Source organism: Vespula pensylvanica, chromosome 12 (assembly GCF_014466175.1).
Source record: "Vespula pensylvanica isolate Volc-1 chromosome 12, ASM1446617v1, whole genome shotgun sequence".
Lineage (NCBI taxonomy): Eukaryota > Metazoa > Arthropoda > Insecta > Hymenoptera > Vespidae > Vespula > Vespula pensylvanica.
The window spans coordinates 791583-804082 of NC_057696.1; the positions used below are offsets into that span (position 1 = coordinate 791583).

A 12500-nucleotide genomic window follows, 5' to 3' on the forward strand; every position below is an offset into this window, starting at 1 on the left:
CTTTTTTTTTTTTTTTTTAACAAGAAACAGCGCGCGATCGCGATCTGTATTTTATACTACGTGAAAAGTACAGTACTCATATCAAACGATTAATTTAGGCATTTTTGACGCATGGGAATATACGTTTGCGTTTTCAATAAATTCCCGTATGATCCCTCTTTCTCGTCTATAACCATCCCCCTTCACCCTCCTTCTTTTCCACCCACTCTCTCTCTTCCTCACTCTCCCACTCTACTATACCCTTTTTTTCATTTCCTTTGCTTTTTGTTCTTCTTTTTCTTCTTTTTTATCACCGTGAAGGCCGAAAAAAATACACCATTAAAAATCTTACCGAAGGTCACTTTTGAGTTTTTCTTTTTTTTTCTTTTCTTTTTCTTTTCTTCTTCTTCTTTTTTTTTTTTTGGTCTCGCTCTGACGCTCGTTAAAACGCTCACGTAAAAATGTTTGAAGGCGAATGGGCCGTCGATGTCTCCATTACGAAAGATCTATTCCCGATGAACGTGATCGCGAGTAAAACGTTAGGCGAAGGCCTCGAGTACATATATATGTATATAAATACATTTTATATATTCTTTTTTTTTTCTTTTTTTTTTCTTTTTCTTTTTTTTTCTTTTTTATCGCGTAAGTATGTATGTATATAATAACGATACAAGGAGAATCGGAGAGAGGATGCGTGAAAGAGCGCCAAGTGATCTTTTTCCTTACTCGTTCTCTTCCCCCTTCGCTCTTACCCTTTACTTTCTTGCACGTGTTGTATAATGAGTTTAAGGAAAAAAGAAAAAAAAAAAAAAAAAAAAAAAATAGAAGGAAAAGAAAAAGAGAAAAAAACGAAGAAAGAAAAAAGAATAGTGCAAGAGCTCGTTTTTCTTCGCTAATCGTTTAACCTCTAATCCCTTACGCGCCCATTGCAATTTATCCCTTTGTCCCTTATAATTCTCGTCTAACTTCCCAGATCAAAACTCTCGTAACGATCCGACAGACGTTATTCTTTTTACTTTGATTTATTTCTTTTTTCTTCTTTACCGACTATATATAGTACAATCTCGAGATTCTTCTCCGATTGTCGGGGAGGTCCGAGGGTCCCGTTCGCAAAAGTCACGCGCAACGTGTAAAATTTTGAAAAATAGCACGATATCTCGACGAAATGGAGCTACCCATCTTCTCTCTCTCTCTCTCTCTCTCTCTCTCTCTCTCGTTTTCTTTCTCTCTTTCTTTCACACGTTCCTATCTTTCTTTATTTGCCCCTTTATTTTCTTTCTCTCTTTCGCTCTCTCATTCTCAATATCACAAGCACACATATCGTTTTCTCTCTCGCACATACATAGATACACGCACAAAACAGACACGCAACATCATATTATCATCTCGCATTCCAATTTATCAAATTCATACAATCTTTTTTTTTTTTCTTTTTTTTTCTTTTTTCCTTTTATTCTTTCACCGGGTTCCTGTGTCACCATCTCCCGTTTTTCATCGTCCCTAATCTCTAAACCTTATAATTTTTATACTTGGCATACCCCAAACATGGCAGGAAGGCAATAATTACACTTAATAAAGTACATCGATCATTTTTTTTTTCGTCCCAATGTGTACTCGTCGTTCATAAAAAGACGTCGACTTTCTTTCTTTCTTTCTTTCTTTCTCTTTCTTTCTTTCTTTCTTTCTTTCCACTCAATTTATATATTTTCTTTCTCTCTCTTTCTCAGTTCTTCAATACCTCTCTGTATCTGTTTATCTCTCTCTCATTCTCTACAACTTTTTCTTTCTCTTTTTCTATCTATCTCTCGCTTTATTCGGTAGACAATCGTAGGGTGAAATTTTGTACATCTTTCTTGTGTGTTATGTATGTATGTGTGTATGTATATAAGTGTATATACGCGTATGCTTTCTCTCTCTCTCTCTCTCTCTCTCTCTCTCTCTCTCTCTCTGTATTTTTCTTCCTATTATTATTACATATTACTCGAGTATATGTATATGTATGTAAGATCGGCGATATCGCTCACTGCGTCGCACAGATTAGAAAAATAATCGTTTTACGTGGCGTGGTCGTTTCATTTCCTCCATATCTTATTCTTTTAAAATTATTACTCTACTCCGAGAAGTTTAACTTCCTCCTTTCTGTTTTTTATTTATTTTTTTATTTTTGCTTGCTTCTTTTAATCCTTCGTTCCTTCTCTTTTTCTCTCTTTCTCTCTTCTCAAAACGAGGAAGAGTAAGAAAAAAAAAAAAAAAAAAAAAAAAAAGATCGTAAAGAAGAAAAAAAGAGGAAGAGAAAAAGAAGTGAGTTTCGAAGAAATGAAAATACTAGGAGGATTAAGGGTGTAGATAGGGCTGGAATATAGGGAATAGGGGAGAAGGTTAGGGATGAGGGTTAGAAGGGAGAATGATCGAACGACACGCCACGTGTCACGACCGGGCAGTGCAGCGCGCAACTAACCATACGTGTCTCTCTCACTCGTACGTATTTCTCTGTGTGTTGTTTATTCGTTTGTTTGTAAACGTGTATGTTCATATATATATATTTGTGTGTGTATGTGTGTGTGTGTGTGATTTGGTATCCGGAGGCTGTGAGACTACTTTTGGGTCGCGAAAAAGCCGCAGGCCGGTCGTCGTCGTCGTCGTAACGAATCTCTTCTCGATCACGACGACTATTATTATAATCGTATTTACGAATTATTATACATTTGGCATTAAAAGTACAGCTATTATCGTCATATACATCGTACGCGTAGGTATAAATTTGGTATACTTAGGCTGTCTATTTTTCTGTCTCTGTGTAGTATGTTTATACGAGCGCGTATGTCTCCCTGATGTATGTTTTGTGTATACCTGTCTGTAGAAAGTAAATGTACGTGTAAAATTCTTTATTTGTAACACGAGTAAAAGAAGAAGAATAATAAACATGTACGCCAATACATGTAATAATACATACATACATACGAGCGCGTCAATGTGTATTTTCTTTCTCTTTCTCGCAATTGCATGTACGATTACAAACTTCTTCTTCATCCATATATATGTATATATATATATATATATACATATATATATATATATATAAATTTCTAAGTTATCTTAAGGAAAAAGAAAAAGAGAAAGAAAGAAAGAAAGAAAGAAAGAAAGAAAGAAAGAAAGGAAGGAAGGAAGGAAGGAAGGAAGGAAGGAAGATAAATAAATAAAAAAAAAAAAAAAAAAAACAGAAAAGAAAGAACGAAACAAAAGGTTAATAAAACACAGCGTGTACTTGAATAATTTGAATATAAACCGAATACTTTATCGATCATATACATAAGTTCCTTTGTAAAGAAGTTTGTACGCACGTGTAAATTATGTATGTGTTACTTACTTACGTAAGTGTAATACTTACGCACGTGTTTAATGTATCTTATATATGTTTTAAGTAAGTGTTTTCGCGTTAACGTGTTTCTGTTAATGTTGATGATTGATGCTGCTGTTTTTGGCGTAAATGAGTAGTGGTAGTGGTGGTAGTGGGAGGTGGGTGGTGAGCTACGATCCTTCCACCATTTTTTTTATTTTCTCTCTCTCTCTCTCTCTCTCTCTCTCTCGTTCTTCTCCCTGGAAGTAAATCGAGTATGTGTGTGTGTGTGTGTGTGTGTGTGTGTGTGTGTATGATATATGTATCTCGTCTTTCTCGATCGCCGATCATCGACGACGACAAGAAAGAAGAGAAGAAACGTTCGGCGACCCGGCGACGATCGACGACGCAGCTTTTGAATGACGACTCTGCTTTCTCGATAGTAGTTTCTACTCACTCTTTCTCTCTCTCTCTTTCTCTCTCTCTTTCTCTCTCACTCTCTCTCCCTCTCTCGCTCTCTTTCTTTCTATCTTTCTCTAACACATACACGCACGCACGCACGCATTCACTCTTATTCTCTCTTTTTCTCTTTTCTCTACATTTTCTCGCTTTTTCCTACATTTTCTTATTATTATCTTCTCGTCGTCCGCTTCTCCTTTTTTTGATTCTAAATCTCTCCCTCCCCACCCACTTCTTCTTCTCCTTTTTCTTTTATCTTATTCACGAAATTTTGCTTCTTCCTCTCCTAGAAATAACTTCTTCTTCATCTTCTCCTTCTTCTTCTTCTTTTTCTTCTTCTTCTTTTACTACTTTTTCAAGTTCGCAACGCGACTTTTTATCTCTTTTTTTCTTCTTCTTATTCTTCATCCTCTTCCTCTTCCTACTTTTTTTCTTCTTCTTCTTCTTCCTCCTCCTCTTTTCCTTCTTCTTCTTCCTCTTCTTCTACTTTTCAATTACTTTATTCACGTAGAGTCTAACAGCGGGTTTGTACGTGGCGTTCAAGCGGAGCCCACGAACAAGGCTCGTCGTCGATTCTCGACAATCTTTCTTCGTACGTAGAAAAGTCCTCGCGCTAGCTCTATATATATATATATATCTTCTCTCTCTCTCTCTCTCTCTCTCCCTCCTTCTATCTCTTTCTATCTCTCTCAGCGAGTTGCTAACTTTCTCTCTCTCTCTCTCTCTCTCTCTCTCTCTCTCTCTCTCTCTCTCTCTTTCTACCTTCCTTTTAAATCCAAAGTCGTCTCTCTTCTTCTTTCTTTTTCGAGAAGATCGCTCCTTTATACTTCTCTTTTCTCGTCTTCTTCTTCTCCTCCTTCTCCTTCCTCATCTTCTTCTTCTTCTTCTCCTATTTGAACCTCAAAGTGTTCTTCGAGAAATCCCGGAGTACTGAAAGACGAGAGAGAGCGTCTTGTGGTCCGTCGAACGGAAAATCGTCGTCACTTTCTATCTCTATATATATTTCTCTCTCTCACTCTCACTCACTCTTATCTCTCTCGCTCTCACTCTCTTTCTCTATCTATCTATCTATCTATCTATCTATCTATCTATCTTTCGCGTCTCGACGGACAGAAAAAGCTTACTCTCTTTCTCTCGCTCTCTTCTTCTTCTTCTTCTTCTCCTTCTTCTCTCACTCTCTTCCACTTTCTCATCTCTATCTCTATCTCTCTCTTTTTTACACTCGCTCTACTTGCTTGCTCACTCGCTCTCGGAGAGTCGTAAATCGTCGCTTACTATTCGCAACGGGAGTCGGTAAGGGGTTCCAACTTCACTGGGATCTTGTCCTTGTCCTTGAGACTGTGCGGACTCTTTACGAGGTCGGCTATATCCTCTTGAAAGAGATTCTCCGGTCGTGGACTGACGAAGCTCCGTGCTGGCTTATAGGTCATACCACTGACACCGATACCAACTTCTACGCTACCCGGTATATGTCCAGGATCCATCAATGGGCCCAAAGGACTCGCTAGTGGACTTTCCATTGGACTTTCAGGTGGTCCACCAGAGCCTGGACTCGCCAGGCCAAGATTCAATGGTGAATTACCGGTATTGTTGTTACCACCACAACCGATCATTCCGGCTCCATTGTTACTACCGATACCGCTCGCATTATTGTTGTTGTGATGCTGACTCGCTTGCATCGCAGCTTGGAGATTCGACGTGAGACTCGTCGATAGGCTCGTCGATAGATTCGTCGCCATCATGTCGTGTTGCGAGTGTGCTGCTGCTACCATGCTACACATTTGATGCCTTAGACCTGAAAACAATAATTACATTTTTAATATATATATATATATATATATATACATTTGTGCATACGCACATACACGCACGTTATTCTATTAAAATTTATTCCGATACTTTTGAACGATCAAACCTATATCTTAGTTTCTGAATCAAGATCTAATATATTTTTCTTATTCTTTTTTTTTTTTTTTTCTATTTATAACTATACGAAATTTGTTACAGTTCGTAATACCCTTTCAAATATAATTCTTATTATATTCCTCAAATGTACAGTAACTGTAATCAAGTTTTGTTTTTACTGTGATGTACTATAATTATGCTAACGTTTAGATCGTAAATTTGATGTAATTTTTTAAAGAAATTGTTTCATCATTTAACGGTATATTTCTTTTAGTTTTTCTTAAATTTGAATTTCTAAAATTATATATATATATTATATATATATTATTATATATATTATTATATATTACATATATATTATATATATATATATTTCCTAATCCCAAATTTTTAAAAATACCTTGAGCAACAGCAGCCACCGCCGCAGCGGCAGCAGCACCAGGACTAACGGCTCCTTCTGGTCCATTGCAAGCTGCATAATTCGCCAAAGTCGGATACATCGATGCTGGTTCCTCTTTAACAATATGTGGAGAATGACCGTCTCTGAAGACAACTGCACGAATGACACCACGAATGTGTTCGTCTGGCCAAACGCCGAGTAAAATCCTTTGCGGTCGTCCTCTTCCTTTCGGCCGCAAATCTATGTTAAATGAAACCGAGAAAAAAAAAAACCAACGATTCATTCTAAATCAAATTACACATATTTATTCGCTTATCATAATGGCCAATCTCGTTTCTCATTTTTCGTGTATCGTTTACGAAAATCATTCGTAACGATGGTTGGTATTGTTTTTTTTTATTTCTTTTTATTTTTATTTATTTATTTTTTGTTGTAATCTCATCGTAATTTTTTATAATATAATTTACACACACACACACGTATATATATATATATATATATAATTATATTGTGTAATAAATTATGTAATTACGTAATTAATAATTACATAATTATAATAAATTATGTATACATTCTATGTATGTATATATAAATACGTAGTGCGATATAAAATTGTGATAAAGAATGTAACAAATTAGATAATTATGTAAGTATTACATAATATACGTATACGTATATGTTATATATGCATACATATAGATACAACTGAATTTTTGCAGGATGTTTTTTTTTTTCTTTTCTTATTTCATGTTCTTTCGTTTGTCTTTCTCATTTGTTTTCTTTTTTTTTTAATTTTTCTTTCTTTCTGTTTGTTTCTTTTTTTTTTTTTTTTTGAGGGTGGGTCACGAATCGAGGAACGAAAGAAAGCAACGGAGAAAAAGATTGTGAAGAGACAATTAATACTCACCGGCCCCGCCATCAGCGCTAGGACCTAGCATGTTGTGGACTCTATTCGCATAGAGGACGAATGTCGGATAAGGGATGTCGTATTTTCTGCAAAGAAAAAGATAACGTATTATTATTATTTATTATTTTTAAACATCTTTCAGACTTTGCATATTTATCTTTCGCGAGAATTTTCGATGTCATTTTTATCAATATCTTTAAATCCTCGAGAAAGATTCTTATCTTGAAAGATTTATCTCGATTAAACGAACTGTTATTGCTTCAAAAATATTATAGCATGTTCGGATATACGATACATTTATTAACGATGTAAAACAAATTTTAATAAATTTTGAAAGGCACAAAATAAAGACGCTACGATAAATTTTTTCAAGATAGTTATATATTATTATAAAAATGTTTATTAAATTTTATTTATTAGTTGACAGAATAGCCGATGGTTGGAGCGATAAAGATTCGAAATAAAAGGAAAGGAAAAGAAGGAAGGAAGGAAGGAAGGAAGAAAGAAACGAAATGATAAAAAAGAAAAAGAAAAGAAAAAAAAAAGAAAGAATTATACATGCATTCGAAGATATCATTAATTCGAATATTTACTTCTTCTTAAAAGAAAAAAAAAAAAAAAAAAAAAAAAAAAAAAAAAAATACACACCGTTATGTTACCAGATCAATCATTCATTTTTATGAATTCAGTTAACCTACTTTGAAGTAGTTAATTCCAAGAAATGACATATGTATTATACAGAGAAACACAGTTATGGTAATATATATGTAATATGTACGAAGTACCGACGCAAAACAGTAGTTTTTTTTTCCTCGACGAATTTCTCAGCTTCGAACTCATGAGAAAGTGAGAAAGAGAGAAAAAGAGAGAAAGAGATAGAAAAGGACGAAGAATGTGAGTCCGTCGAATTCGAGGACATATACAATGTATATAATAAATTTCTCTCTTTCTCTTTCTCTCTTTCTGTTCATCTGTCACTCATTCTGTATCTCTCTCTTTTCCTTTTTTTTTTTCTTCTTGTTTTCTTTTACTTTGACGTCGATGAAGTGTTATTCCAAGAAATTATATAGGTCAGTGTGCCAGAGAATTTTCTAAGAAATTAAATGGGTCAGTGTGCCAGAGAATTTTCCAAGAAATTATATATAGATCCGTCGAACGTTTCATCATTTACATCGATTATTCGTAAATAATATTAATAATTAATTTTAATTATAATATATATCATTCTTATAATATATATATATATATATTACAAATTAATTACAAGATTCTAGAAAGTTGAATTAAAAAAAAAGATGTCTACTTTCGCTTTTTGACATTAACAATTAATTATAATTATAATTTATATTTAATTTTTGTAACGATAATAATAATAATAATAATAATAATAATAATAATAATAATAATAATATAAATCAATTATAAGATTCTAGAAAGTTGAATTAAGAAAGTCTCCTTTCGTCTTTTGTCATTAATAATTAATTCTAATTATAATTTATATATAATTTTTATAATAATAAAAATAAAAAAAGATAATAACAAGTACAACAAAAAAAAAAGTACACATATATATATATATATTAGAAACTAATTGTTTGATTTTAGAAAATTGAATTAAAAAATGTCTCCATTCTTTTTTCATATCGATATTAAATATTAAAAAAAAAATGTGTACGATAACAACAACTCATCTTCCTTGCTTTTGATTTTCTCTATTTTCTTTCTTTCTTCTTTTCTTTATACCGAATTAAATATTAGATAATGAACGGGTAAGAAAACTAGAAAAACTTGCCTCGCTGCTTGACTCAATGAAAGTCCTTCCTTAAGGACACTGAAGATCGCTTCCGCCATTGTTTCCGGTCTCCAGGATTTCAATGGGCCACGTTCACGGAAGCGTAGATTGTGGACCAGACTCTGATTGGTGTTCCAACATTTCTGCCACATCGACTGCAGCTGATACTGGTAGCTGTCTGCTAGTTAACGTCCCCCCGTGGAAAAAAACGGAGAGAAAACAATTAGTCAATGGTTTTTTGTAAACGCCAAATTAATGTGTACATATACACATACACATACACATACATATATGTATATATATATATATATATATATATATATGTACATATGAAAAAAACGCGTATATAGTATAGCACTACACAAACCGTATTACAGTGACGGAAACGTTAAAAAATTCCGATTTAATTTCGGAATTTCTCGTTTTCTCTATTTACTTTTTTTCTTTCTTTTTTATTTTTTGTTGTTTTCGTCCTTTGTTTTTTGTTTTTTTTTTACGTATTAATTTCTACGTTCTCGTTTATGTTGGAAACAAAGAAAAAAAAGAAAATAGAAAAATAATAAAAAGAAAATAAAAAAATAAAAAAAAATAAAAAAAATAAAAAAATAAAAAGAAGAACAAAAAAAGAATAAAATAAATAAATACGCATGTAGATGGAAGCGCGATTGTGACGCGTAAAATGTGACGCGTAGTAAAACTGAATCGAACGTGTTTTTTGTTACATCCTTTTCTTTTCTTGTTGATACTTTCTCGCTTTAGAATTTCGAGTTGAGTTTTTGACTTTGTAAAATCCATATATGTTTCTCTCTCTCTCTCTCTCTCTCTCTCTCTCTCTCTCTCTCTCTCTCTCTCAATATCTTTCTCATTCTCTCCCTCTCTCTCTCTCTCTTATACCTTCGATATTGTAGATTGCCTGTAAAATGAAGAATCTTAAGAAAGATACAAAATATGAAGTTCAAAGGTTAAATGAATTATTACATAACCTGTTAATTATTATATAACGTATCGATTGTATTGTCGTCGTTTATACAATCGTTACAAAGATGCGTTCAATTTGTAACAAAACAAGCTCAATCGTTTAAAAAGAAAAGAAAAGAAAAGAAAATAGAAAGGAAACGTATTAATAATATTAAAAATAAAAATAATAATAATAATAATAATAATAATATTAATAATAATAATTATATTAATTAGTTATAATAATATAATAATATTAATAAAATAATAGCAGTAGCAATAATAATAATAATAATAATAATAATAATAATAATAATAATAATAATAATAATAATAATAATCGTTATTTAACGTTAAATACTAATTAGGTTATCGTCGTTATTTAATTATTGCATCATCACTATTACAATCATTGCTCACGGAAATTCGAAGTCGTTCCGAGTTTCTTCTCTCTCTCTCTCTCTCTCTCTCTCTCTCTCTCTCTCTCTTTCTCTCTCTCTCTCTTTCTCTCTCTCATACTCACTACTCGACATTTATTCGAATTACTCGCTTAATTTTAATATAAACGAGTTTATAATCAAGATTAATATTGGAAAGAGGACACAGTTTAAATATTAAAAAGCATTCATCACCCAGTTCTTTTCGTTAATTTTGTCAAAGACGAATATTACAAAAAAAGAAAAAAAAAAAAAGAAAAGAAAGGAGAAGAGAAGAAAAAAAATTAGATTAAGAAGATAAAAAGGATAAAAATAAAAACTAATAAAAGAAAAAGAGAAAGAAAAAAAAAAAGAAATAAATAAATAAATAAATATAGAAAGAAAGAAAGAAAGAAAAAGAGAAAAAGAAAGAAAGATAGAAAACAATTTCTCCTCGAGTTTAGACTTTTTTAAAGTGCGAATTTACGTGCGCGTTTTTCCGGAAATGAGGAGAAGAACGAAGAAGAACGAACGTTATTCGGTAAATAATAACTCTTCTTATATACGTATCACACATACACACACACACACACACACACACACACACACATCATACATACATAATAAACATACGGAGAAACTTACTCTTCCTCTCTCTTTCTCTCTTTCTCTTTCTCTCTCCCAAATACGTACACGTCATACGCGTATTTACGTAGTATACACATCGTAGATCTCTACATGTATCGTGATCATTCACTGTATATATCGAGAGCACCCAGTATGGCACGAATGGCCTTAATTCACAACGATTATTTAATAGTTAAGTTATTGAGTTTAATTAAGCCTCCTCCAATTTGACGATTAATACAATTCATTGGAAATACGAGCGCGAGCTCGTGCGCGCGCGAACACACGCAACACTCTTACACCCATATTCGATTCTGACGAGGATAGAAAAGAGTTTACGTTTTCTATCTTTAGAAAATTGTTTCACGAATAGCTTAAAAACGATTGAGAACGTGGCCAAGTTGAACGGTGTGAGGGGTTGATGGTGGATGGTGAATAGGAAAGAAGTGGGGGAAGGTTATGGGTTATTGAGTGCGAAAGGTAAGAGAAGGAAGTTCTTTAAACATCTTATTTCTTCGAATTCCTTCTCCACTTCTCGTTTCCCTTTGCTAAAGCGGAAAAGTCGACCGTGATAATTTAATCCAAATGCAAGATTAGATTCCGTAAAACGAAGCGCCCTCGTTATACTTTCATGATCTATCGTCTCCTTCGTACAAACGCGTCTCCTTATAGTCTAGACTTGGAATATCGCGTGATACGTATTTCCTTTTATCTTTATCTCTATCTATATATCTATATCTATATGTATGTATCTCCATTTATCTATCTATCTATCTATCTATCTATCTATCTATCTATCTATCTTTTTCTCTCTTTCTCTCTTTCACACAGTCTCTCGTTTTTCTTTACTCTTTTTTTTTATATTTTTTTGTTACTCTCTTTTGAACACAACGATGATGATCACATACGCGCACATATACGTATACACCTATACGCACATACATATCAAACGCACATTACGATAGTATTTTTAATAGTTTTGAGATTTATAGAAAAAAGAAGAAAAAAAAAAAAAGAAAAATTGACGGGAACAAATATAGAAGAAGAATCTGTAAATATAAATGTAACGTTAGAAGATCTTTTTTCTTTTTCTTTTTCTTTTCTTTTTCTTCTTATCTTTCGCTCTTTCTTTCTTTCTTTCTTTCTTTCTTTTCTTTTCTTCGGTTGAAATAAAGGAGTTAAGAATGTTAACGTTAAGAACGTTTTTATAGTTTTATTCTGACAAACGATTCTAATTTATTCTTATATTCTTTCGTTAATATTTTTAATAGATTAGAGATTTTACTACCGTTAGAAAATGTTTTTTCGTATTTTCCTTTTCATTTTTTTTTTTCTTTGTATCATTTCTTTTTTTTTTTTTCTCTCTTTTTCCCTTTCCTTTCCATTTCTTTTTCTATTCTATTCTATTCTTTTCTTTTCTTTTCTTTTCTTTAGCTCAAATAAAGGAATTATAATGTACGGAATGTTGTTTTTATAATTCTTTTCTCACAGACGAGTCTCTAATTAATTTTTAAATTCTTTCGATTACTTTCTTTACGTCCCTTATTCGACTAATGTGTACGAAGTATTATTTCCTTCTTTAAATGTCTTAATTAATGATTAATTATCGTTAACGGGAGACGTTATTTATGTCATCGAAGATAATAATTACGATTTTATTACGATCGGACTTCTCATGATGCTAAATTAAGAAATGCAAAAGTTTCGACCTTTGTGATCGA

At 32.6% G+C, this 12500-nt stretch overlaps 1 protein-coding gene and 1 long non-coding RNA gene across 2 annotated transcripts in view; both read right to left on the bottom strand.

The window, feature by feature from the left end:
• LOC122633626 overlaps positions 1-4529 on the bottom strand; it is an 8998-nt gene extending 4469 nt beyond the window's left edge. Inside the window, exon 1 of the long non-coding RNA XR_006328153.1 lies at positions 4481-4529. This is a non-coding gene — a long non-coding RNA (uncharacterized LOC122633626). The remainder of the gene's footprint in view (positions 1-4480) is intronic.
• A 31-nt stretch (positions 4530-4560) lies between these two features.
• The window catches only part of LOC122633617 (protein bric-a-brac 1-like), a 246021-nt gene continuing 238081 nt past the window's right edge, over positions 4561-12500 (bottom strand). The window contains exons 3-6 of the mRNA XM_043821703.1: positions 8780-8957; positions 6988-7073; positions 6081-6320; positions 4561-5570 (exon numbers count right to left, since the gene is read on the bottom strand). Of these exons, the coding sequence (XP_043677638.1) occupies positions 5050-5570; positions 6081-6320; positions 6988-7073; positions 8780-8957 (1025 nt within the window). The 3' untranslated portion in view covers positions 4561-5049. The remainder of the gene's footprint in view (positions 5571-6080; positions 6321-6987; positions 7074-8779; positions 8958-12500) is intronic.